The sequence below is a fragment of the Poecile atricapillus genome, chromosome Z (assembly GCF_030490865.1).
Source record: "Poecile atricapillus isolate bPoeAtr1 chromosome Z, bPoeAtr1.hap1, whole genome shotgun sequence".
Classification (NCBI taxonomy): Eukaryota; Metazoa; Chordata; class Aves; order Passeriformes; family Paridae; genus Poecile; species Poecile atricapillus.
In genome coordinates this window covers 40,530,924-40,558,838 of record NC_081289.1, presented here as the reverse complement: position 1 = coordinate 40,558,838, position 27,915 = coordinate 40,530,924, and the positions used below count along the sequence as shown (strand labels likewise).

Below are 27,915 nucleotides of genomic sequence, written 5' to 3'. Positions count from 1 at the left end.
TAACAGTGTAACATATTGATTTTAAAAAACTCTTACTACCTGGGGAAAACTGATTTCTACAAATAACTTACAAGAACTTGAGTAATTTAATTTTCAACTTTTGAGTTTTCAAAAAACTACAGTGTTTTTCATTTGACACTTTCCCTGTCACACATGCTGACTATACAGTAGAAAACATACACTTACAGGAACATTTCATATATACTTTGAAATTTTTACTTACTGTCCACCAGATTTGATAAGAGGGAGCATATGCCACTGCTGTTTCACACATTTCCTGTATCTCCTCCTTAGTTCCTCTTTTTGAGAAAAGTCTGAGGTAATGACACCAAATTTCAGGATTTTCTTTGTTGTTCTCAAGGGCTCGAGCCAAAACATTTAAAGTAGAATCTAAACACTCAGACGACGAACTGCAAAAATTAAATATTGAAAAAAGTACTCAGGTCAACTGTGTTGGTATTATGACTTACACAGTACCAAATATGAAAACAGATGCTTTTAGTTTGAATGGAAGTCACACATAGTAGGCCATCATTTTTTACACATTGTCCTTCACTATCAAGGTTTCAAAGCTTCATCAAGTTTCCTACCTTCAGAGGTTATCAGGTACAATTATCACAGTGCACAGAAAGTGCACTGTGCAAAGTAAGTATTCTATCAAGATCGCCAATTCAAATAAGAGTTGAAATTAATTGCAAATGGGTAAGATTGATCGGTAAGCAAAGTTCTCACGCTGCAAGTATATAAAGGCATTTACATCATAAAGGCTTAAGAACTTAAGTAGATATTTTAAAGGTGCAGTGAAATAAGCTATATTTTTGTTAAATATTTAATTTACTTTCTATAGTCATTAAATATAAGCCTTTATTTCAGCATATCATACTGGTTATGTCTCTAAGACATGAAAAAAATGAAATTTTCTTTTTTGAAATAACAAATTGTGAGATGACACCCGCCAAGTAACATAAGATCAGCCGAAATAACTGACTGTACTGCAAACCACAAAGCTAAGCTTTAATTCATAAATACATCTTCCATAAAACCACAGAATGCTTCTGAAGTTCCACTTATTCTGAAAATATCTTTAGAAATTATTTTGTATGGACATTTATGAGAAGCAGTACACAAGTCTCAAAAAAAACCTAACACAGCTAACCATGCATAAGTCTGAAGCTTTTCCAATCCCACTACTTTCACCTACTACAGCAGTCAAATTTCTTCAGAGTACTGAGGAAGGGGGAATGAGAGAGGTGGCTGTTTTAGGAAATGGGTGTATACACTGGCCTTTCCAGTTCTACGCCTTCTACTGTTCAGGCACATACTGATACAGGTAAACTGATTTTTTTCTTATATTTTCCATTAACCACAGTTTAAACAAGGCTTTTAAAGTAGAAAGCTCTTTTAAAGCTCTTCTCCATTCCTCTTGCTTCCTGCTACAGTTGTTTAACTGTACCTCATTATTAAAATTGAAGTTAATCATCATAATGGATGAAACCATTATGACAGAATTCCTATTGAAATTATCTGACTGCCAACAGAAACATGGTGCCCTGCAGCATAATTTTAAGGAACAAAAACTAGAGAAACTTAGGAAACCAGTTAAAAAGAAATCACAAAATAAGAAATCAAGTGCTCAGTTGGATGATTTCTACAGGGATAAAACCAGTTAGCATAACCGTACTTATAAGAAAGTTTGCTGATGCAAGTAATTTCAAACATTATTCCAATCATTTACTCAGTAGAGGAGAATGATTTCAGCTCATTGGTCCACTTTTACTGCTAGAAGTAGAGCATTCCTCTATAATCTTACACAGAGCACTTTTTAAACATGAACAATTATTTCCCCACACTACTTTCCATCAACTTCCATTCTGAATCAAAATCTACCCAAAGATAAACTACCAGTGTAAGTTATTACTCATATACTGTACTAAATAGGAAATATATTCTAATCTATTTTTCAGCCTGCTTTAAAGTAATGAATTATTTGTGGCATTGTTGAAGAAAGCTCCTTAACATCAAATAGGAAACTTGATCATAGCAGCAAGGGCAAATGTAGCAAGCTCTCAAATGTAGCAGACGTACCCTTCATTTTGATTCAAGTATTTATATGCAAGTTTAATCCAAAGCTGTACATCACAGGGGTTTTCTTGGACACTTGCTTCCAAGTTGGAAATGTCATCAGTCTCACTTGTAAAATACCGAACATCATCTGGAGTCACCACAGTATCAAGCACTGGAACTCTTTTTTTATGTTCTGTGGGATGGGCTGTAAATAATATACAAATTTTTAAAAATAGAAAATTTCCTTTTTAAAACAGTAGTGATCTGTAACTCTCACAAGAGGTGGCATTTATATATTTGAAGTATACCCATTGATCAGAACTAAAGAGCATTATCTCAGCACCCTTCAAACTGTATTGCCTTAGAGAACCAGTTATATTTCAAATGCGAAGGAATGCAAGAATTAGCAGTAAAGGCTGCCTTGATCAATAGACACCAACTAAGGCAGCTCATAAGGCAGCATTAGGAACTAAGACACATTTGACAATGAAAAATTTATCTCAATTCTGAGCCTCAAAAAATCCTTTTTAGAGATTTGTTAAAAAATCCTAAAGCTCCTGTGTCGCTGTTGGACATGAAATAAAGAGTGTGGATGCAATGCAACAGGCAGAGGGAGGATGATCAGAAGCCTTTATTTCTGAACTTTTCAGCCTCTTTATTGGGTGTTACAATACAGGTTTAACATGATTGGTGGTAAAGGGAACACCACCTTTCTTGTCCCATTGGTGGAACAAGAGAAAAACACACCAGCACAGCTGTACTGGGTTTTGAGAAAAATGAAGTTATTTACAAAACTGGTCCTTAAGAGAAAATGTTCTCAAGAGACTTTCCCTTGGGAACAGATCAGCCACTGACAGGCTGGGAACTCTCTCTGGCTCAGAAAATCAGGTCCACACTCCTACCTGCAAGAGTCACGTGTGAAACGCTGTCAGGTTACTGATGCTCTAGAAGCTTCCAAGTCTCAAATGCTACTTTTTTTTAACTCCTGACCTCACACCAAATACTAACTGTGCACAAATTTAAAGTAACTGAACACTGATGTTTTACTATTTAAAGTTCAGGGGGAGGGGGAAGGAGAAAGCAGAGCTATTGAAGGAAAATATTTTTTTTTTTAAATCCTAATGGTGTATGGGCAAGGCTGAAACGTTCTAGGGAAACAGTTCCTTATGTTCCTTTAAAGAACAGGTAAATAGAAATTCCACCCTAATTTCCAGTCACATTAAAGAAGGAAAAACTAACAGAATTACAATGGAGGTCAACCTTTACCCAAAAATCTATGTAAAATAAAGTTTGCATACAAGAACTATAAAGTCAAGAAAGCCATTAAAAGCATTGGTTTTCTCAAGAAGCATTTTAAAAATCCAAATGTTACAAAGAAGCGGGTGAGTTTTTTCCTCCAGCATTCATTTAAAGGGTGCCACATATCCAGATTACCATATTTAATAGGTCCAACAAACTGCTCCTCTTCACTGCTGCTACTATCTAACAGAGGTTTTCTCCAGTACTTTGGTCTCCATTTCCTTTTCTCTTTCCAAGTTGTATGTGGAGGTGCTGTAACCAAACAAGGCAGTAAAAATTCTTTCACTTTTCTGTATTCAAGACTAAAATATCTTTCCTAATAAAGGTTCTAAATAAAAAGATTATGAGTTCAACAAAAGTGTATAAATTTCAATACTACTTATTTATAATTTATTGTGCTTAAGTGCATAAATAAATTCTACATAAGGAACTCTGAAACTATTGTATTGTTGCCTTAAACTCTGTTGACTTTATTTTACCATAATCAGAATTTATAATACTGAGATAAATAAACTATATGAAAATATGTTCTTGGTTTACAAAATCATCAAGATACTTGGATAACTTTTAAAAATTTATATATATTGTATTTAATCTACCAAGTTACTTACTGTGACTTTTACTCTCGTTGACATTGCTGGCCAGAAGAACAGCCATCTGATCCACCGACATACGATCTTGGTTTATACCAAAAAGTTTTTCAACGTATTTTTCTGAAACAAGAATGTGTGCAGTTTAGGTAAGCATATAGATTAAAATAGTTAAGTAACTTAACAGCAATTTAACAAAATCTATGCTAAATTTATGAAATATGACTGCATTAAGAGGCATGGTGATTTAACACACTAGCATAAAGAAAAGAAAATTAAGTAAGTTCCATTTGGCAACTTGCCTATGTGCCAAAGGCATTGTTATAAAATTCTACCTCCACTGAAACAGGTCAGTCCAGTAGTTACAGAAAGAACAGAGGCAGGAGTGAGGTAAAGAATCCATGTTCACTGCTCCCCAAGACCCTGAATCCCAGCAATACTTTTCTTTGAGTGAAATGTTCCTCAGAGCAGTGACTTATTTCTTTTCTGTAAGACACCAAGGTAACCACCCACTACAAAGGATTGAAATGGACAACCAAAGAAACTTCATGTATCTGTATCTCATATACTGCTTCGCATCAAAGTCCTTGCACCTAGAGCTTTTAATGAAACACATTCCCTTCAGATATTAATTTTTAGATACAAAAGAGAACAAAAGACTCATAATAACCTGTGGCAGCGCTTATTTCCTCATCAGTGCTTTTTTCTGAACATCCAATCAGTTCTAAATTGTAAGAAAGAATATCCTGAAAGAGCTGCTTACGGCTAAGAGTGCAATCTTTCATGTGCTGCCTAAAAGAAATAAAAAAGCAATCAATACATTTATCATAGGGAAAAAAAAAGTTTTACTACACACTTGGGCGAGGCATAAAGAGAACAATATCCACAGGAAAACTATTGTTTGCTTTTAAATTTGGTTAAATATATCTGGGCCTCTTCTAAACTTAAGCCTACATCACAATACTTAGAACTTTCCAGTTCAAGTAAGTTAATTATAGGAATTAGATATCATTTTGTATCTTAAGGAGTCAAACAATGGTCTGATGACAACAGCTAAAAACTGATCCAGAGTAACATTCATTCTTACTGCACTAGTAGTTAGGTTTCCCTATTGAGTTCATTCCTAACCCATTCATATCCACTTTTAAATATACTGCACAACATTGGTAAACCAATTATTTTTTAATACAATTTAACACCAGCCTTTAAAGAAACAAACTTAGCCAGTACTTTTCCAGGAAACTAGAATTAAACTACAATATTATTTCTTTACTTCATCACTTATTTGGTATACATTTTTCTTATCAAGTGTGCTAAACAGTATCAACCACTATGTGAGGTTCTACAAGGACTTGAAGTTATGCTGAAGTCGTGTGCAACCAGTTCCATTTGAACTACTAGAAAAACGTGAAATATTCTCTATCAGGCCATATTATTTTTATAAATTTGCATCTCGAGAGCCTCCTCTCTCTTCATGGCTTAGATGAAAGTGGTTTGCCTTCCAACTGCGTATCTACAATAGAGTATTAAAGACAACCTTGTCTAGAACTTGTACATAAGATCACACATCCAGATCTTTCAAAGTAAAGAAAACCATACTTATTTCAGACTCAAGAGTCAGACATGTAGAAGAGAGGTTTAGTTTAAGCCAAGAAAATTAAAAAGAACTTACCACTGACAGTCATCATCATTACATGTGCCTGTTAAATCAAAGCGGCAGAAACACTGTTTGGGCTCAATCATATTGCTATATGTTATTGAACTGAGGTACAGCTTTTCCTTGGTACGAAAATAAGGACTAAACCTAAAATGAATCAGCAAATTATTGTCATAAAGCACACAAGGCAAGACATCAGTTTTCTAAAAAGTCGTTAAAAATCACTTTCTGTATTAAATCTCATTTTTTCCAAAACCCTGGTAGTAACCAAAAGCATCATTAACCTACAGGCTAAGAACAAGATAAAAACAAGAGCGAAAGGAACAATTAGGTTGAGAAGTATTCCTTTAAGTTCTTCTCTAGCATTCTCTTCTCCTTTAGGTGCAGAACTTCATTAATATGAAAACTGAAGAGTAGTAAAAAGCCAGTATAGAAAGCAAACTACTGAAAGTGCATTTTAGTAGTTTATAGAAAATCTCATGCTCTAATCAGCATTAAGACCAACACCAAACAGAAGTGTAAAGAGAACTGTTAAAGATTAACTTGAAGAAATAGTGGGGAAAAAAAGATTATAAACCTTAGAATGTAAAAACAAACAAAACCAGTCTTAGTCTAGCAGATTAACACTTATTTTAAATCTTTAGCTGAAGTTTGACAATTTGTAGATCTCTAGCTCCTTCAAGAACTTGATGTCATAAACTACAAGTTAAAATTAATATTCCTGCAAAGATGGCATCCTCCATCTTCTACTACTTAAGACCACAGCAATAAAAACCACACGTAGTAGGATACAACTTCTCCAGTTTAAATTCCAGACTTTTGTTTTCTAAAATTTGGTATCTAGGAACAAAGTTCTCTTTAGTCAAAAGACAAGTGTGTCAAATTGAATACACTTGCAGATGTTACTGTCAAGTCAAGATGAATCACTGTGATTATGCCTCTTTCACTAAAGAGAAATCCAAAAAATACATGACTGAGCCAATTTTGACTCAGATAACGTAAATCCTAGCCAAGTCAAAGAGCTGCTTACAGTCCTCATACCTGTAGGATTTAAACAGCAGAAGAGGACTACGATACGGTCCAAGCGGAAATGGTTTCACTTCAGCTTGTTTACTTTGTGATGTAAAAACATCCATGTCCACTGAAATTTCCTAGGAAATAGATAAACAGATATACAGCAGTTGTGATACCACCTAATAAAGACAAGCTTCACATTTAGTTGTTAAACATTTACCTGACCACACAAGAGATCTTCCTTAGACACAATACAGGCAGTACTTTTCATCAGCAGTTCCTTCAAGCTGTCAGCTTTAGCATAAAGTTTTTTCAGTTCATCAATATTCAAGCCAAGGAACAGCTCAGGCTCCTCTGAAGCCTTTTTAGAAAGTTTGTTTATAGTTTCTTGTTTTGGAGTGTCCATGTGTTTAAGATTTGGCTTAGTAAAAGAATTAGATTCTCTGAAAGATCTCCTTCGTTCTCTGTTTGAATTAGACAACACTTCATCATCAAAGTAGTTTTCTTCACTGTCCAAAGTCAATTTGTCCTGTGTAAGATCATGAAGTGATGGCTGAGGTAATGCAAATTCAGATTCCTCTTCTACATGAGGTGTAGTACTTGATTGTTCCTTCGTTTGAAGTGCACGGGCCTCCTTCAACTTCTGAATCTTTAGGGCATATTCATACTGTAGTTGCTGCAGTCGTTTTTTCTCCAGTGCAATCAATTCTGCTGAAGGCTTTTTTGGACTTGATGCAGGGGAGGTATCCAATTTCAACATTTTGTTTGGCTGAAAAAAAAAATCTTTATTTCAATTTTCTCATCTACTGTTCTATTGACAGGAGGGAAAAACCTAGGCAAAATATTTAATTCAGAGTTTATAAAAACACTTAAAACTCTTGCCTGAAGATTTCAACAAACAGTGGAAAAACAACAGAAGTTTGCCACCAATCAAGTGGCAGATTTGCAGGCTTTCCGATAAACATTACCCTACCATCATGTACAGGGCTTCAACAGAAGTTCTGGCCCCAGTTAAAAGTTGAGCTATAAAACAAGTACACAGTGATGCTGGGAGTAGGAGCAATAAAATTCAGAAAAAATATTTTAGCCTTCTCTCTGTATATTTTGTTTTTCAAAAGAGTATCAGATCCCCTCTGCACAACTTAGCCTGACAATTAATCATTGATCAAAAGTGAACACCAATTTGTTTTTCAAAAACATTGTTTCTGAAATGCTTTCCTGAAATTCATTTTGAATCTTGTTAAGCAAAATTTATACTCTTTTTCCAAGAAGTTTGGTTTAAAAACATGCCGACTTACACCATGATCTTGCTCTAGCTTTCGTTTCCCAATTTCCTTACTTGCTACTGCTTTTGCACGAGCAAGTTCTTCTCCATATTTTAATGCCAGAGCTTTTTTTACTGTAACCCGTTGTTGAACTTTATGTATCTGAAAAAATAGAAATAAAAACTGAATACTAGAGCAAGATGCAAATTTACAGATATGACCAGATAATAAAATATAATTACATGAAATTAATGAGATATAATATAACTAGATGGGAATTACTAAATAATTCAAAGAAAGCCTACTGCCTCCAAAAATCAGGCATCCCATTTCAAGATTTCCAGCTCTAGGAAACAAACATTTCAGAGTGCCAGTTACATGTTCCTGAAGTCTCTTGAGAAACGCCTTGTTAGCATTCAAGATCTTCTCTGTTGCTTGTAGCTGTTCAGCCAGTTTGTTAATTTTATTTTCAGCAATTCGAACATTCTCTCTCTTCTTGGCCTGTTGTTGCAATAAATTTCTCAAGACAGACTCATCCTTCATCAACAGCATTCTGAAATAGAAAAGGAATGTACACAATTTTATCTAAAGGTGAGCTGCCTAGAGCTACTGCTGCTCCTCCAAAACCCGTTATTTAAGAACACAGCTCTCCTCACTTACAAAAAGACTACAAATTAAGCCTCTCCATATAGTCCTAACATCCCTAAGACAGTAAATACTGTCAATATATGCAGCATGTTTCAGCATCCCAAGTTCCGTGTGCAAGTATAATGCGGATGAAAACATTCTAGTTACAAGGACGGGGAAGATTAGCAAATGCTCTCTTTAAAACTGTTTTTAGTATCATGACGACCAGGACACCTATACTCTTGCTTTCTGTTAAGTAACAGCCTAGTTCCATCTTAGGGCACATTAGCAGATTAAAACCCATAATATTATGGCACAGTAGACATATTACAAAAAGCTGCGCATCAAAGGAAGATAAACACTTAGATGGGTGTGGATAAAGAGAGCAGGGCATCTTGTTCTTCAGTTGATGACTGAGCACAAACCAGTTTGTTCACAAGATGGTACAAAAATAATCAAGCAGCAAAAGAAGCTGAGAAGAGGATGCAAAGCACTTGTACTTCCAACCATAACTTGAAATTAGAGTGAAAAACACAGAAGAGGCACACCACAAGAGAAAAGTCAAATTAGGTGGCACAAATAATATTCTAGTCACTGAGCATAAAGACAGCTGAAAACAGTATGACAAATTATACTTAAAAGTGATCAAGCTACAACACAATTCCTTTTCAACAGCAATAGAATTAAAGGCTGAATAGATCAAGACAACAGAAAATATCATTCATTGGTATTTAAATGCTGTAACATTTAAAAATATTTACTCTTCTCATCATAAGCAAAAGGTAGGACTTACAATAGTGAAATGCATACCTATTCCTCCTCAGCTTTGCTTCTGCTTCTGTGACTTGTTTGGCCACTACTGCTATTCTCCCAATTCCATCAACTTCACCATCAGAATTTGCAGGGGATGAACTGTTCTTCACTGGATCAGACTTAATTAAACGCTGTTTCTCACGACTGAAACAAATGTTAAAAACAAAGATGCTCAGAAGCTTCAACATTCATTTTAATGTGTACTCCCAAGAGTTTTTACATCTTTGAAAAGAGTAGCAGGACACAATTTCAAGTTAAAAGCACTTTCCACAACTGCAATCAGTTACTTTAAGTCAGTTCCAATCCAAGGATTTTCTTTAGACCTCTATGTTGTCTTACCAAAAAACAGCATGGGAGAAAAGCGTGAAGGTGATGGCAAGGTTTTTAAACTCAGATCTTCCTTCAAGTTACAAAAGTAGACTAATATGGCTACAAATAAAACATATTTTACATCAACAATTCAAATAAGCTTACCTGGCAATCTCTTCTTTTAGAAGTCTGTATTCTATTTTTTTATCTTCTGGCAGAGCCTCTGGAGTTCTCATTGGATCATTCTCTTTTTCTGATTTTGGAGGGGCTTTGATTTTTGATGCCTGTTACAATTAGACTAAAGTCAGTACCAGTCACACTAACTTAAAATACAGCTGTCAAGTAGTATTTATAAGAGGAATTTCAGCGCCAAGTTAAAGCTGTTCAAGGCTAAGTAAAATCTTTTAAGCCACTACTTTTTTGCTTCACGATGCACTGAATTTTAATTGAAAAAATCAAACCAAAATATGTTACAAGTTCTATCTTCAGGATGCCATCTTCAACAAAAAATTTTGATTAGCTTGTGCAATCCTAATTACAATGTAGTTATCCAGACAGGAGTAATGTACTCACTCTTACCCTCTTCTGATGTAATTCAGTATTTCTTCATCAAATTCTAAAGTTTAAATTTCATATATAAAGAAAAATCATTAAAATTATTAAAATTTTGACAGCAATTACCTCAACATTTCTCCTTGCTTCTTTTATCATAGATTCTAGTCCTCCAAACACACTGCTAGTTGAGTTAGAGGGCTCTCCATCAGACTCACTGTCATCTGAGTCATTTAATGTAACCACAACAGACTTGTGTTTTGGAAGCTGGGGTGAGAATGCAAGTTTTAGAAGACAAAGTTAGAGACACAGGTGCAACAGAAGACATACAAGAAGAGAAAAAGGTTAACTCCTTTTGTCATCACACACATCAATCCCACATTGTAAGGAAAAAATAAACATTTGTACATCTCCACAGGACAGTAATATTACACAGTCCTGATATTGTAACGTGAAAGGTACTCCAACGTTTTCAACCTGCTCCCAAGCATCTGCAGCATATTTATTGGTCCATGGTCATAGCATACAATTCTCAAACATCTAACTCCTATACTTGATTCATTACTTTAACTGCAATTAAAATTATCATCTGTCATTTGCAAGGAATTTTTTTAATTAACTGAGAGGTAAAGCCAATCAAATCTGAATTGATGTGGCAGACATACTAAAACTCCCTCATCTTTCTGCTACACAGTTGTGATGTCTCTTGCCCCACAGTTGTACTTAACTGATCTTACAGTGAGCTGCTCAGGTAGTTTAATTGGTAGAACACCAAAAGAATGTAATGAATAGATGAAATCACTATTAATCACCTTTTGCCAAGACAACTTTATAAAGCTCACTGAAGATCAGGTGATTGCCAATTCCAGCACAAAAAAAAAAAAAATGCAGAAGCAAGCAGACAATCTAGATTAACCTCAAATGCTCTGGGAGTTATAGCTTAGAAAAAAGCAATTTATTTCACATTTCTAGGACTGCTCTTCTCATCTCCCACTGTAGACCTGGATAATTATAGTTATACATTAACCCTTTATCTCAGAATAGAACCTTGTCCAAGCTCTAAGTGTCTTTTAAGCATTAACCCCACTAAAAAAACCACCATTTTTTTTTTAAATGAAAAATACTCCCATTTTAACAATCAGTTCTTTTTGGTACTCTGGGCAATTCTCAAGATATGGGTTGTATCTACTACTTCTGAATGTACTCCAGCTGCATCATTTTTTCACCACAACAGGACAGGCAGGTGAAATTCCAGTTTATGTTGGTGCAAGGCACTGGTCCTCTCCTCACAAATACTCTCTTCCAGCCACACTCACAGACATGCTAACTCTGACATACACACTAGCCACTGAAAAAATTCAACTCCTCCTTTTAAGGAAAGTATTTTCCCCCACAAAAGTTAGTTTTCCAATCAATTTAGTATGTTCAATAAGTTCAGCAATGGGAGTGATGCTCCAGACCCCACTTTAAAGGAAGGGAGACACCAATTGGCCAGGTGCGGGAGGAAGAGCAAGACTGCCTCTGTTTTGGCAATGGTGTCTGTGCTAGTCTGGAAAAGAAAATAATTGAACTACATTTACAATCTCTTAGTTCACTGCATGCTGGCATACTTTGATGCTCTCTACAGCTAGAAATTCTTGCTTCAAAGTCTTTCTAGAATAGCATATGGATTGTCAAAGTGACTAATAATTCAAATGCTTAACTGAAGCTTCACTCTGCTGTGCTGTATCACTAGAAAACCTAAGTCCAAGTCTGCTCTTCACTTAAACTGACCTCAGTTTCAATTCATTATTAGGAATTCCTTATTATTAGGAAGCAACAGTATTTCCTTACTGTGATCACAGCTCGTGGAAGCCTTGGTACTCTAACAAACTTTGTGTTTTGCACCCGAGGCTGAGACACAGTATTAATACTGACAGCAGACAGATTGCTTCTTGGCACAGGCTGCAAGTTGTCTGGAACAGGAGGGGAAGGCGGACCACTGTTACTTGATGTTTCCTAAAAAGTAGAACAAAAACATGGTCTTAAAAATAAACACCATACATAGCTATATTAAAAAGCATCAGTATAAAATAGGCTGTTTCATACACATCTTGGAACTTGAAAATGTGATTTAGGCAACTATTGAAATGTATTAGACAAATGTTGCAATTCTGCAGTAATATCAAAAAGGCACACGAGAAGAGCAGTTATTCACAAGTCAACTGCAAAAGACCCATTAAGTAAGGTCAAAACCAATATATTCTTTCAAAACCACAAGCTTAGCTTCTCCAACAAAAACTGCCAAGACAACAACAACCAGTTAACCTCTTCCAACTCCTTTTCCTAGAAGGCTGAAACAAAGTTACTTGTCTCACTTTCTAACTGAAAGTTCAAAAGTAATAAACATGCTCCAGCAGAAAACCCACCATTCCTTTGATTCCTTTGGCTAACTTCATTTTCAGTACCCTGAAGTTTCATAATTGCTTCAGAAATAACAGGAAAGATGCAATTTACAATTCCAGAGTGGTTCTTGTTGATTTTTTTTTTTTTAAGTTTGCAGAAATGCAGAATAAAACTCCTGTAAGCCTCACTTATAGGAGGTCACATTGAAATTTTAGTCAAGATTGCCATCTAGAGGCTTACATTCAAAAAAACAATAGAGTACCTCAGCTCTGAAAGCACGCTTGTTGGCTAAAGACTTGAGTAATTCTTCTCTTAAGAGCATCTCTTCCTCCTCTTCCTCATCAGCAAATGGAGGCTTTGGTGGCTGTTCAGGCTCTTCAGGGGGAAGAGGGGGAAGAGGTGGAGGTGGCTCAAGAGAAACACAAGGAATACCCTCCATGTAAAGATGGCTCGAAGATGGAACAAGCTGAGAAAAGAAGTAGAACAAAAGTTTGAAATGTGAAAATTACTACTTCTTTATGATTACTTAGCAGAGGTTGAGACCTAGATTATTCCATGGTTTAAAGGTAATCTAAACTGTACCAGTTTAATTAACAGTCAAAGTATATTTACATCCCTGTCAAAGGCTGTCACTAAAGTTAGTAATTTCTCACAGAGGTTAATGGAAGCAATACAGTTACATTTGAACAGTGGAAGCTGTGGAGACATACAAACTAAAGGTAAATGAGAATCTGAACCACAGGTAGTCTATCCAGAGAAACAGAGTTGACCAGCAGTTTTCAAACAGTTTTATGAAACTGTCTTAGCTAACAAAATTACAATTTCCCTTAGTCAAAAGCTCAGAAGTTGTCATGAGAGGAAATGGTACCTTTATTGCTTTTCTGAGTAACAGTCATTCAGTGAAAAAAATTGGTAGTAAAAAAACTCCACAGTAATTCAATTTCCATGTGGACTCTTAGGTGAGAAGACAGAAAACACAGTCAAAAGGCACAGAGTTTGAATGACTGATGAGCTATATGTCTTGGCCTTTCCCCCACTCTAGGTCAGAGATCAAGCCTATCTACCTAGATATGTAGCCTAGAGATAAGAGGCAAGGTTGCCTTGTGCTAACAGTTCCTATTCATTCTTTCTCCTTATGGGCTTCAGACAATTTTTACTTTCAGTATGAAAAAGCACAGCTCTAACAATGAAGAGATTAATTGTTACACTGATTCCACAACTGCATCAGCCAACAGACAGCTGAAATAAAGAGTTTTAAAAACCAACCACAACAGATAGTTCAAGGGAATCATTAAACAGAGTACAGTATCAAAACCAAAATCTCAATTTAATCCTAGCTTTAGCATTAGAAATCAAATACAAAATGAGAATTATCAAGGTTACTTACTGGAATTGGAGGAGGTAGTGGCAAGGAAATGGGTGGTACTGGAGGTGGAAAATACCCTACTGGACATTCAAAGAAAGGAGGCTGCACTGGGGAAGAAGCTGTAATTAAAATACTGAATGTAAGATATCTGACAGATATTTATTAAACAACAACTCATGCTTCAACTGATTTAATGTTGCAAAAAAGAAACAAATGTTTTTACAACGTGCTAATTTCAAAGGTAACACCAGACACAGCACAGTGCCTTTTTTTTACATTTATATATCTTTTAAAAAAGAGTAGTTACATTTTTTTTCTGTTTTACATACAAAATATAAGTACAGCCAACCAGTACTGCTAAGGTAATGCAGCCCTCAAATTGAATTTAATTTGCAAGAATTTACCTTCTAAAACAAGGTATCTAAGCAGCCTGATTACAGGCTACCAAAAATGCAACACAATGCAAAGTAGGAGAGAAGCAGATCCAAAGCACAGCTGATAAATTCTGAAACATTAAATAAGAGAGACTAAGATGCTTTACCAAGAGAGATTTTGTAGCTTATAGATACAAAATAGCAGATGTAGTAATTTATCGACGTAATATATAAGGAAGGCTGACAAGAAAGGAGGAAACAAAACAAAAAAAAAAAGTATGGAAGATGAAAAGCAAGAGAAAAAAGTAGCCAATCAAGTATAGTATGCTTAATGAAGTTCTCAACTCTCCACGTGTTGAGATGGAACACAGAAACCCAACTACCTTAAATGCACCTCAGACTCAAGAGTCAATAAACCATTTAGACTGGAAGAGACTTATAGAAGATATATGACCCCAGCATATGTGCCCAAAGCAAGCCTCCCACGAAGTCAGGTTGTCGAGTTCCAGGTAATATTTGGAGGTTCCACAACATTTAAACCTGCTCTAGTGTTTGACCACCTTCTAGCAGAATTTGCTTTGTTACAATTTAAGTGTTGCTACTTGTCCTTCCTTGCCCACTTGACTGAAAAGCATGGTTGTCTTGTCTGCAACTGCCCACTAAGTAGTTGAAGACGAGCAAAATCTGTCCCAAGCCTTCTCTACACAAATACAGCTTTCTCCATCTCCTGTAAGCAAGGTGCTCCAGTCTCCCAATTAACTTTATGAAAAACAGGCCTGAAACAGTTTCCCTTACTCAAAAAGATCTTTTGTTAGGCTCATTCTAGAATTCACTTATACTGTGAAACCAGAAAACTGGCAATCAGTGATTAACAGGCCCCTCCAGCCACTGAACCCTGACAGTCACAATGCCACAACCCAGGCTATGGTTCATCTGTCACCCAAAGCCACACTGCTGACCCACATGTCACTCAATGTCCACTGGGACCCATGGGCCCTTTTTTTGCAAAGCTGCTGTCTGTCCAGTTAACACCCTGCACAGCTGATTGGGAAGATACAAGCATAAAACCTACAGTACTGCAATGAGAAAAATATACCCTGAAGACTTTAAAAATACCACTGGAGCAGAGGTGGAGTCAACATTAATATAATTAGCTCACCTTAAAATGTTAGTTCTATAATTCAGATAGCTCAAAACAGACTTTCTTTCTAGAACAGTGGCTTATTTCCTATATTTTACCTATTTTTACCAATCAAAATATAAGAAAGCTGTAACTAAGTCTTACCTGGTGAGTTAGTTTCACTGTCTGTATCCATAGCAACTTCATCGTAATTATCATACTGATATATGCCTCCCGCACTCTCTGTAGACTGCTTATCCAAAGACCATCTCAAGTCTGTATCTGATGACTAAGCACACAAAAAAGGATTTTATTTAGCTGGTCTTACATCATCATTTCAGAGTAATATAGAAATATAGAGAGAGAAATGTATTTTGGAAGAAGGCCCGTAGAATATTTTCTTCTAACTGACTTATAAATACAATATACTTATATTGTACAAGAAGTAGAAACTGAGTATTACCTTTTAATCATATCCACGGCAGGTAGCAACCAGACAAAACAACAAGGAGTTTTAAAACCTTATCTCTTCCAGGATGATGGGGTGGGGGGTGTTATGATACATGGAAACAACTTTTTAAATATCTTTTTGGTCATTACGTATCTGGTAAATTTCTGAAAGACTGCAAGTGAATTAAATGCTTTATTTCTGGTAATCTACCATGGCAACTACCAAGAATGCTTGAACTACCCTCACTAGAAACAACTCTCAGGTGAAAAATCTTTTTATTGTCCCAGAAGGAGCCACATGCCCCACTGAGACAAGCCCAGAGACTGTCAACTCATAAATCAGGCTGTCTGAAGATCTCCTAACATTGTATGGATGCAAATCAATTTTCAGGACTGAAAATATACAGAACAACTAAGTAGGACTTCTCAGACTCCGTAACTCGTATCTTTAAGAGGCATACAGAAGACATTCTGGTAGCTTCTAGAATATCTACTGTTTACAGTAAAACATTTTTACTCTCCATTTTCCACTTGGTATTATTATAAAGGTGATTCTTCTACAACATGACCTCAAACAGGGAGCCTCAATTCCCTTAGACGCTGTTTTTCCTTACAGCATTAATAGCTCCAAGCACTTGAAGCATCCAGCTGCAGTGGCTGCACTACTTCCAGGCTGAAAGAATTAATGCTGTAGAAACAGTCTTTTTTTTTCTGTAATGTACCAATGTTTTAAGAGACAGACATGAGCTACTCAGGTGCCCTTTGCTAATCTCAATGAGAGAACAAGAACAGCCTACACGGATAGCATGATTACCACTACAGTAACTATTACTCCATCAATTCGACACCATGTAAGGTTAAACAAATTATCTTTTGTCTAGACTTATATTTTGCCTCAACACAATAGATTAAATACTGCATTGAAAAAATACTACAAAGCAGCCAAGCCCTCCAATGACACTTTGAAAGAAGCAAGCCACTAAGGTTGTATACACAACCTTAAACAAACAAAAAAAAACCCACAAGTCTGAAAATGTGAAGAAAACCTTGAAATCTAAAAGAAGAAAGCCAAAGAAGTTTCACTGATGGGTTAGTGTTAAATTACAGGCTGCTCTTTGATCACAATGTTCAATATATCTTTAGGAGAAAAATGCTTTACCATTAACTTGCAACTGTACAACTCATACAAAACTGATTTTTCCAAATCCAAAGGGAATGCTTGTCTAGCATGGGATTAAAACACTAAACACTGAAGTATATTGAGCTTTTCTTTCATTGCTACATTTTGATTATTCTAGGGGTGGGGAAAGTGGGGACAAGAACAGGGGGATTCAGGCAGGATGGTGACACAAAACCAGGTGGGGCAAGACAGAAACAATTCATTAATCCTAAATGTAATACCAGAACATCAAGTAAGAGATCTGTTACCCTGCTCCTTGATCTCCTCTTTCCTCCAACTAGCTTCATGAATCGATTGTACTGCTCTTCTTGATTTGAGAGGTCCCTAATTTTTCTTATTTCTTCTTCTCTCTTTCTTCTTTCCTCCTCTTCTTCTTGTTTCCTCTGGTCCTCCTCTTTCTGCCGCCTATCTAGTTCCTTTTGCTGCTGAATCTTCTTTGATGTCTTTGTCTGTGGCTTCCTCAGAGCTTGCTTGCCTTTCAATAAAAAAAGTATGTGATTAATTCCATGTTACCTAATTGGTTCCACCTAATCCTAGTGACTAAAGGCTCATTGCTCGCATAACTTTTTTTTTTGGCACCCACACCATTGACAGCCATATCAGTAACGTTAAACTTATTACCTGTAGTACTAGGTTTTTTTGTTGAATGTGCTTTTGTACTGGCTTTGACTTTCTGTGTGACACTTTTTGTTTTTGTTAATTTTTCTTTGCTTTCCTTCATCACCTGCTGTTCTTTTTGCTGCCATTTTTTACTAGCAGACTGAAGTGCAAGAAGCCTAAGTTGCAATTCAGACATCTCCTCTTCATCATCAAGCAGCTTCTTGAGAAGAAAACAGAAGAAAGGACAAGATTAAAAGTCAAGAAACATAATTTAACAACTTTTTCTTTATAAGGTCTTTTGGAATCTTTCCCCAATATTTTTACTAAAAGAAAGCTCAAAATCCTACTTTACTGGTAAGTGTCATTTATTTAAAATTGACAGCTCCTATGACCAGAATGTTTCTAGACTGTAATTTGGAAAAAGCCATCAGAGTATTATAATGCAATCATACCTCATCTATGGAGGAATATTTTCTTACCTTTTCAGATGCAACATCCGAACTGCTAAGCTTTCGTGCTGATGTTTGCTCTTTGTCTTCTGCACCTTCCAAGAGAAAAAAATACCATATTTTTCAACAAGCTGTTTCTCAGGAGAGATACATGAAAATGATACATTAATTTTAATCTATACAATCATATTTTATCAGTATCACCAATACACAGTATAAAACAATAGCAGTGGTAGATGCAAGATCATATGAACAAACATTCATATAAATTTGGCATGTCTGATAAAATCATCATGACTCCATAAGGCTAAGGCAAGATTGTCATTTCTTAGTAACTCTGTCTTAAGGTTCACATGTACTTCCTCAAGAAACAGAGAAAAACAGATTTGCAGACATGGGGAAGACTTCTTGTTATCTGTTTTATACTACCATCTCATATCAGCTGCTGTCCTGAGCATCTCATGTTTCACTGGCTGCTATTTTGAGTAACTGGTCATTCTTTTGCAGAATTAAAGGCCCAAAGCCTCAGTAAGAACATACTTGCTCCATTTCAGACCAAAGAAAAACAGAAGTTATCCTATGGAAATTAAAAGAATAGCACATTGTTTTCCTGCTAAACATTTAGATGTTAAAATATTACTTTCTTAACACTTTGCAAAACATAGCCAATTCTCATAATGTGTGTATATATGTATATACACACACATATTAACATACCATATTTTACATATGGTATGCATAATGCTGTACATATTGCAGTATGACATACATTATAGCAAATAATTAGTAATATAATTGGCTGCAAAAAATACTTACACATTTTTATATAACCATACATTTGTATGTTTATATGCATCAGACAAAGGAAGGAAACATTTAGAGAAGCTTGGAGTTCTTTTGCTATATTAGTCTTCAAAGAAAGATTCCATCCCACAATTCAAAATGGTGGAAAATAAATTCAGATTTTGTACAGCTTTAACTCTTCCTAGCATTTTGTAAAAATTATATTCAGAAAGGCACTGTTTAAAGTACACCAAGAAACATAAACATACATAAACAAAAATGAAACTTAAAATGCTGAAGGTCTTCCTCCTTGCATACACATGCATTTTTTAAAAATACACATACAAGAAAGAGTAGTATCTAATACCCATATGAACTACAGAAAAAAATTTTAAAAGTTAGTGTAATATGTGAAGTTCACATACATATTACATATCCAGTTCACAGGATCAAAGTAGGAAGACAGATGGTATAGTAGTTTTTTTTTGACGTAGGCATATGAAGGGACAGTCTATACAAGCACAAATGCTCTTTCAAACCAGAAGGGGACAACATGGACACAACAGGCTAATGCACAACACAGGAAGTAAAGTGGGGAATACTGTCCAGCCTGTCAGAGCAGCTGAACCACAGCAAATTAATTTGAGAGACTGAAAATTCCTGAGTTTTAAGACAAGTTCTTCAACTTTTACAAGGCTGCAGAAACATCCAGTACACCATGTAAAAATAAATAAAATGGGAAAATCATATTTTCCTGATTTCCCAATACATGCAGTGTGTATTGCAGCAGTAAGGAGATTAATAGAATACATACTCAATACACATGAATCTGCAATAACTCCAATGTTAAAACTCCTATGTCAAATCCAATGTTAAGCCTGCCTTATGCTGTCATAAACATTTGTACATAATCTGTCTGCTTTCAGATCATTTATGTATCATAAATTTGATTAACATGCAAAAATTAAATACTATTAATATGCATATTACAGCATCTATTTTTCACTATCATATGAACTTTTATTATCAAATTCAGTGCTTTTACATTTGGAAGGTGAATTTTTGAGGCTATTTTGCTTTTTAAATAGCTGCTTTACTCCTGTCTTGCCACTCCTGTCTCTTCCCACGGATTACTAGTTCTTCTTTATCACCAAAATTTGTTTTCTTCATGTCTGCCAATAAAACCTGTATGACCTCTTAAAGAACACCAAAAAAAATTTATCATTAATGGGAAACACACTAGAATGAGGTGGTTTGACTACTAATTATCAGTTTTCTCTTTTGTTTTCTTTACAAGAGCTGTCTTGTTCTGAAGTTATACATCTATCATTCCGACTTTCAGTGCTCTAGTCCTACCCCTCTTCATATTCCTGCCAATTACTCACCTGCACTCTTATTCAATCCATTAACTAGTTTGTCTCTTCCCACTCAAATTGATAGTTTACACATACTGGCAAATTAGTGAACATCAGATGACAAGAGATAGCCTCAAGCGCCACCCTCAACCACAGCAATCACTTAGTGGAACGACATGAAGCCTTAGGGTAGGAAGCTTAAGTAAGCTGCCTTATTTTGCTGCAGACTTAGAAGTAAGCTCAAATGCTTTTACCACAGGCCAGGTGGACACGATCACTTCTTTTTCCATAACTAGTTAATGCATCTCAGCAATTACCCTCTTTAGTCAGCAGTCCAGAACTATCCTTGACAAGACACTTATTCTACCCTTTGGCTGCATTTCGTCTACAAATCTTTCCCATTTGTGGCCAAATGATTTCTTGACTATTGGTGAATATAAACAATGATCAAGATAATTCTCATTAAAGTATCTTATGGTGTTAATGTGAGCTTGATCCCTGTATGGGACATTAACTTTTAAGAGTTAGACTTGATGATCCTTGTGGGTGCCTTCTAACTCACAATATTCCACAATTCTGATCTTACACTTAAGAAAACACACAAAGATGAAATGCAGAAAAAGGGGTCTCTAAATGTTCTCTTTTCAGCGAAAAAACCCCCACATTTTGCGTCTGCAGAAAAGAACATGACAAAAGCAGAAATAGAAATTTCAGTGAAAAGTCAATGATTTCTGCTGTGAACAGCAATTAAAACCTTCAAGTCTTGCTCCTCTTCCTCATGCTTTCTGCTAAACAACTGGTCTAAGAAAACACATTATTGAAAATACAAATCCAGAGCAAAAACATGCTTCCAAGCATGTTTATGTAATTTACAGAATTACAAAACAAAAGACTCCAGTACATTAAATCTTTAACTTGTAACTTTTAACATTATAGTTACAGTAACATATTCACCAACACTTAATATTAATAATAATTAATTATATATATCAATTATATTATCATATATAATAATAAATAAATAATAGCAAGCAAATAGAACTTTTCAAACTAAAATAATTTTACAGGTATTTCTTTACCTTGGCCAGATTCTGTTACTTCAGATTTTTGTGAGGACTGCTTCATTCCTTCTTTGCTTTTTTTCAATCTGCTCCTCTCAGCTGGAGTAGGCAGTTTTTGTCTAAGAGGTTTCAGTTCAAATGCCTGAAAGCCCATAACCGGATTTTTCTCCTCAGGAGGTGCTTCTTTTATAGTGTCCGTTTTAATACTGTCATTTTCTACAGTTTTTTGGTCCTCTGTGTCCACTGTTTTTTCATCATCTTGCTTCTCATTTTCTTCCCTGTTGCTCAAAGCCAGTCTCTCATCTTTATTAATGTGTTCAAGTTCTAATTGTATCTGCTTATACTTCAAGAGCAGATCCTCAAAACTTTCTTCCACAGAGCTTTCATTTTTAGAAGAGTAGTTCTGCTTTCTAGATGGGGACCTTCCAAAAGTTTTAGCTGAATTACTGGTCAAGAAATTTAAGACAAGAACTTGCATAATCTTAAAACAGTATAAGTATTACCACTGTCAGACCAAATTAAGACAAACATAACTTATGTTCTCATATATTTTACCTCAAGGCTAGTTTGAAAAATATCCTTAAACACAAGCAGCATGCAAAAGCTGTAGCCATTATTACATATTGACAAACATTTTCTCAAACCAACAATTCCAAATATCCTGCTTACACAAGAAGGTCATGAATTGCTGAAAAGTCTCATCTCTTACACCATCCTCCTGGAAACAACAGCTATAATGCTGAGATGGTTTTCTATCATGAAAAGTCAGACTTCCAGAGTTTGTAACTCCAGTACTGACTCCCCATCTCACATTCTGAAAAAGGTTAAATTCTTTCTCACTCATTTTAGTCCTTCATAAAATGCCACATCTAGCCAATACTAAGTCTGGCCATAGCACAATTACACACTGTAGTAAATGAAGTTCAGCAAATGAGGGTAAGGCACAGAAGAATCAATGAACAACTGAAGTGAAAAAAAAATTAACAAAGACTCACAATCAAAACATTCAGAAATGCTTAAGACAACTGGGAATTACTGGTTGCTCAGAAAAGATTGCTTATGAATGTCCAAGGCAAGTAGCGAAAATATTCTTAGGCATCTCTACCCAGAACAAAAGTTGTCACTATTAGAGGTTCAACTCCTCTTACCTTAACCTGACCCTTGAAAATGATCCTGTAAAATAATCGTGCTCAAGGGGAAATATTTCAGGATACCAAGTCAGGTTTTACTCATTTGACTCACAGTATCAACCCCACTGTGGTAACAGCTGACTCACATACCCAATTATGCAGAATGCTTTTTCAACCAAATCATCTCTTAAAGCAATAAGCAGAATAAAACCATAAGCTAAAACAGGTGTCCTCTGAATGCAGACATACTTAATCCAGAGGAAAATGTATTTGTCTTCTGCTCAGAACAAGTACTGACAACTTGGATGTTTTGCTACATTAAGTTCTAACATTAGTATGAAGAATCTCGACATGTATCCTGCAAAAGCTACCTCTGTAATGTTCTGAAATGTTTTGCTATACAGTGCTTTCTCAAGTGTCAGCACAAAAAGCAGAAACTAGCAAAGATAAACTATATAAAACCCCAAAAAACAATCAGTCTATAAATATCCTGAAAAAACTAAAAGCTGTATGCAGTATAACACCAAATTATGCAATAAGTATATTTGCAAAATTCCCTTCCAACATATTTCTGCTTCCAAAGAGCCAGCTATGTTCATAATTTCCTAAGTCACAGGGAATTTTGAAGCTAATTGACTTACCATCGTTTATAAAAGTAAGTCTAACTGCTATTTGCTATGGGAATACTTCAATAGGGAGCTTCTAAAGTCATCTGGAGATGGATAACAAGACAGTTTTGAGATGTTTTCCATTCTCAGGATAATACAATTGTTAGAAGCTCCCACAATGGAGTTAACCAGAAATCCTGTGGTTCACATACATAGAAAATTTTTTGGGGGGGTCTACACACAGAATGCAGACTCCATGAAGTGCTGTGAAAGGCAGGCATTTAAATATTAATATTTATGTAAATATTAAAACAACAACTGTGCTTCAACCAACTCAAGAGAAATTTCATCCAAGAACCAAAAAGAAGAAACTGGGAGTCAGAAATGGAAGAAAAATGCACACTGAGAAGAGCTCAAAATTCAATGGAAACAAAGTCCCATTAGATTCAAATTCCACAATTCTCTGTACAAGAATTCCTGGAGAATTACTATATAATGTATTAACATTGCCAAGAATTGAAAGAGAAAAGACTATTAAAAGCTAACACCCCCAAAAAAGTAACAAGGAATCTTTAAATGTTCCACCTTGTCCTTTACTCCACTTACATATATATTCCTGTAAAACCTGGTGCAAAGTTTTTTGATCCTAAATCAAGGAAACAATCTGTGTCTTACCAGATTGACATGGTTTACCCCCGGTTAGCAACTTACTATCCCATACTCTCACTCCTCCCTCCCTTCCATGGTGGGATGGAGAAAGAACCTGGAAAAAGGTAATGTGGGTTGACAAAGTGGGTTGGAAAAAAAAAAAAACAGTTAAATAATGTAAATCAAATAAAATAGTAAAAATAACGAAAACGGAGATAACAAAAAGAGAGAATGGAATAATGCCCAAGAAAGGAGGGTGATACACAATACAATTGCTCACTACCCTCACCTGGACTGAGATGCCCAGCCCCGAGCAGCAATCAGTGGCTCTCAGCCAACTCCCCACAGTTTATACACTGGGCACGACATTCTGTGCTATGCAACACCACTTTGGCTAAGTTTGGGTCTCAGTTTTGCACACTGACAGCTTCTTGTGCACCTCCTCAGCGGCAGAGCATGGGATGCTGCAAGTCCATGACTTAGTGTAGGCACTTCTCAGCAACAACTAAAACACCAGTGTGTTATCAACATTACTCTAATACTGAATCCAAAACACAGCACCGTACCAGCTACTAAGAAGAAGCCAAAACCAGGACTCCAGACACTTAAAACATTTTATTTTCCAAGAGGAATTTCAAATTCAAGGCCACAAGCTTCCTTGTACCAGTTGATATGAAAGTCTCCTCTGAAGTCACATGCCAATGAACTACACCAGTACTCCATTAATGTTAGCAACACAGAGGTACATTAGTAGTTATGAATTCTCTAATATTGGCTGTGTTAGGTGGCAAGGATATGAAAAGCTCTGACAGTAACTCATAGTGAGGGAAAATCATGGACCTTAACTACATGATCCACAAACAACTGAATATTCACTTATTAAAAAGAAAGAGTAATAGAACATTCTCCATCCACCACAGTTCAACAGATGAGTGAATCTTAAGTGCCAGGAATAAAAACATCCTCATTTTCTATTTTTTGTTTGAAAATGGAATTATTAATTTCTGAATACTCTTTTAATTAAAAGGAAGGAGACTCCGCATAAGCCTCACTAAGAAACATTGCAAGGTCTGTTTAGGACAATCTCTACATTTGCCCTGCAAATTACACCTTACACAGAAAGTAACCACTTTCAGGTACTCAGAGCAGCACTGCAAAGAGACCTGAAAACTATTTTCAGCATTAGAATTATCTTACTATGAAACCTTGGGCAAATCACATCTTCATTTGCTGCCTTCTTAAGATAAAACCTTTGAATGAAGGGCTCCAATTAAGTCTTCAATAATGCTTTAACTTTACCACGAGACCAAATAAAAGCACCTCTATTGCTAATTTACATCCGTCCACATTTAAACAAATAAAAATATTAATTATGTAAATAATAATCTTGTATATAAAACAAGATCCAAGAAACCAACCTGCACAGTCTAGCAAAAATACATCCTTTGACTGTTGATACGAAGGACAACACAACACTGCAAATTCCGGAGAACAGGATTTAACCACTATCTCTCTTGCTCAGTGTCTTTTTAATCATCTACATTTTCAGTTAGGCAACAATGCAATTACATCCATTAACCAGGCTGCCCCAAGCTACACTCAGCATCTGTTCTTTACGTTACTTTCTATGGCAAACAAGAAAAATGAGGGAAGCTTTTCCCACCACTTGCACAATTCCTGCTCCTAAAAGGATGAAATATCAGAACTCTAGTAATAAGTGACCTAAATAAATCTTAAGAGCAATCAATGGAGAACATCCTACAAGAAATGGTGTGTATGGCTTTCATCTGAACGCCCATATAAACTACATTTTTGTGTGCAGATCCACTCCAGCTTAGCTAAAACTGACTAAAGCTAAACCTACGTGTAATAGCCTCTGAAGGGATGAAAGCGAAAATGAAAAAAATAGTAGCTCCTTCATTGCCCAATACAGTAAAGCTTAGGGTTTTAGCTTCACAATTGTGACGCTAATTATACATATTAAAACTGCCGCACCAAAGACTGACCCCACTTCACAATATTCGCACTTGGGGCTACAAAAGCAGCCGCTCAGAATCCGACCGACAAAAGCTTCCTTTCAGGCTATGCTTTTCCTTTTTCCCTACACACGACAGATCGGCCAAGCCGCAAGCCAGGTCATGGCAGTAATCCGACTTCCCAGCTGCCTCTCCTTAAGCAGGGCCGGCTGCCCCGGCCAAGCCCCAGGATTAGCTTGGGAGCCTCCTTCTCGGTTACCGTTGCGTGAATCCTACTGCCACAGCGGGAGGGAAACGCGTCCCTTCCCAGGGCTTTCGGCCACGTAGCGCGGAACCGCCACACCCAGGCCCTCAGCAGCAGCACGGGCCCCCCACCCCCGCTCACGTTTTAAGGATACATTTTCGAGGAGAGGGCTCCCTCCAGCCCTGACTGCTACTGAACCCGCTGCCGCCTCCCCCTCCGGGCGGCCTCCCCGGAGGATTGCCAGGCCGGTCGCTGCAGCCTCGGCTCCGGCCCCAGCGCCCACCGCCCCGGTAGGGCCGGCCTCGGAAGCGGAACCGGTCCAGGGCGTTGTGGCTGCGCTCCCAGAAGGAGAGCCGGGGACCCGCATCGGAGTGCGAGCCCGGCGGCATCCGCGGCGCCGGCGGGTGGGAGCGGAACGAGTCCTTAGGCCGGTAGCCGCCGTGGCCGTGCACGTGTCCCGTGTCGGGCGGGGGCTGGTGCCGCGAGCGCGGGAAGGGCCGCCCGGGGGAGGACACGGAGCCGCTCCCGTGGAGGCCGGGGGGCGGCCGGCGCCTCGAGTACGGCCTGCTACTGCTGCTGCTGCTACTGCCGCTACCGAGGCCGCCGGCAGGCTCGGAGCCGCCGCCATAAGGCCCAAAGCCGTTGTTGTCATCGTCGCTGATCTCGCCATCCTCCAGCTCCCCTTCCTCCTTCGGGGAGAGCCCGCTAGGGTCGGGCGCGGCCGCCGCCTCCGCGGCCGCCATGGGCCCACGACAACGGTCTCGGCGCGCCCTGCACCCTCTCAGCCAGGCCGCGCGGACTCTCGCGAGACCACGCCCCGTCCCTCCCGCCCGGGAGGAGATAGAGCCTCGATGCGTAAGAAAAGCAGAGGGGCGGGGCAGCGCCCCTATTTTGGCATCTTGGGTAATGTAGTTCCCCGCTCGGGGAGAGGCCATGCAAAGCACAGCGGGGGGAAGCCAGCCCCTCAGCCTATGGCGGGGCGGCGGGCGGCGGCGGGCGCCAATGGGCGCGCGGCCCTCCATGTTGGTAGAGGAGGCGAGGGAGGAGGTCTCCATCTTATCGAAGGGCACGGAGCTATATGGGTAGGGAGGGGTGGCATGGCGGTGGGCTGCGCTGCACTGCCCTGCTGTCCGCCGCGGGACGATCAGTGGCAGCTCCCTTTAGCGCCGTCCAGGCTGCGGGGGCTTGGGCCTCCTGGGTGCTTATTGTGGGTGCTGACTACCATTCCTCTGTTGGTGGGGCCCGTGCCCCGCTGCTCTCTCCAAATAGTGCGTAGGCTGCTAAAGAAGGGAAGGCAGCGGGTGTTCAGGCATTAACCCCCAGACACATCTTGGTAGCTAAACTAATGTTAAAATCTTTTAGAAGGAGGTTTCTGCAAAGCTCTCCAGACTTGTAATTGCCTAGAAGTTCAGATTGGCCCTAATGCCTTCACTGATACAAGTGACAGGTGAACATCAGAGAACGTAAGACAACTATATAAACACCTTCAGTCATTTGTTTTATTTTCATATCTCCAAGTAGCATTCTGTTGTTACCTAGTTAGTTGTTAAGGGATGCAACATCCTACCAAGACTGCTGACTGGACAGCAGTGATGACTTGTGCAGAAGAAAACTCATTTTAGATAAAACCTTTCTAAGTCAGATTGGTGTCTCCTGTAAAACTCACAAACCCTGACTTTTAAAACTGAGAAACCTGAGTTCTCTCAATTCTTTTCAATTATGCATGCGAATTGTCTGCAGATTTGCCACAATTTTCAAATTTGGAGAAAGATGGCTGTATCTTCATGCTTTTTCTAAGAGTGATTTACTAAGATGTTTTGTTGGGTATTTGTTAGTGAGTTGTCGCACTGTATTAGGAGCGGTGATATTGATGACACAGACTCTCAAGCTTAGTTGCAAAGAGAATGTGTTTTATTCTTCCAGATCCTATTTCATAGGCAGTTCCAAAAGGGTCTGGAGGGCTAAAACTTTCATTGTCCATCAAACCAACACACCA

At 37.6% G+C, this 27,915-nt stretch overlaps 1 protein-coding gene across 4 annotated transcripts in view; it reads right to left on the bottom strand.

The window, feature by feature from the left end:
* LOC131592993 (zinc finger C3H1 domain-containing protein-like) overlaps window positions 1-26,718 on the bottom strand; it is a 41,094-nt gene extending 14,376 nt beyond the window's left edge. The window contains exons 1-22 of one of the 4 annotated variants that reach the window (XM_058865069.1): window positions 26,074-26,718; window positions 21,332-21,751; window positions 18,145-18,209; window positions 17,687-17,885; window positions 17,314-17,540; window positions 15,601-15,724; window positions 13,963-14,060; window positions 12,838-13,041; window positions 12,024-12,188; window positions 10,320-10,457; window positions 9,804-9,922; window positions 9,327-9,473; window positions 8,268-8,442; window positions 7,923-8,051; window positions 6,845-7,393; window positions 6,652-6,761; window positions 5,626-5,757; window positions 4,624-4,745; window positions 3,975-4,076; window positions 3,499-3,615; window positions 2,086-2,269; window positions 224-410 (exon numbers count right to left, since the gene is read on the bottom strand). In XM_058865069.1, the coding sequence (XP_058721052.1) occupies window positions 224-410; window positions 2,086-2,269; window positions 3,499-3,615; window positions 3,975-4,076; window positions 4,624-4,745; window positions 5,626-5,757; window positions 6,652-6,761; window positions 6,845-7,393; window positions 7,923-8,051; window positions 8,268-8,442; window positions 9,327-9,473; window positions 9,804-9,922; window positions 10,320-10,457; window positions 12,024-12,188; window positions 12,838-13,041; window positions 13,963-14,060; window positions 15,601-15,724; window positions 17,314-17,540; window positions 17,687-17,885; window positions 18,145-18,209; window positions 21,332-21,751; window positions 26,074-26,662 (4,302 nt within the window). In that variant the 5' untranslated portion in view covers window positions 26,663-26,718. The remainder of the gene's footprint in view (window positions 1-223; window positions 411-2,085; window positions 2,270-3,498; window positions 3,616-3,974; window positions 4,077-4,623; window positions 4,746-5,625; window positions 5,758-6,651; window positions 6,762-6,844; window positions 7,394-7,922; window positions 8,052-8,267; window positions 8,443-9,326; window positions 9,474-9,803; window positions 9,923-10,319; window positions 10,458-12,023; window positions 12,189-12,837; window positions 13,042-13,962; window positions 14,061-15,600; window positions 15,725-17,313; window positions 17,541-17,686; window positions 17,886-18,144; window positions 18,210-21,331; window positions 21,752-26,073) is intronic. The other 3 variants (XM_058865070.1, XM_058865071.1, XM_058865072.1) reach the window with 3 other exon arrangements.
* Window positions 26,719-27,915: the final 1,197 nt, after the last annotated feature.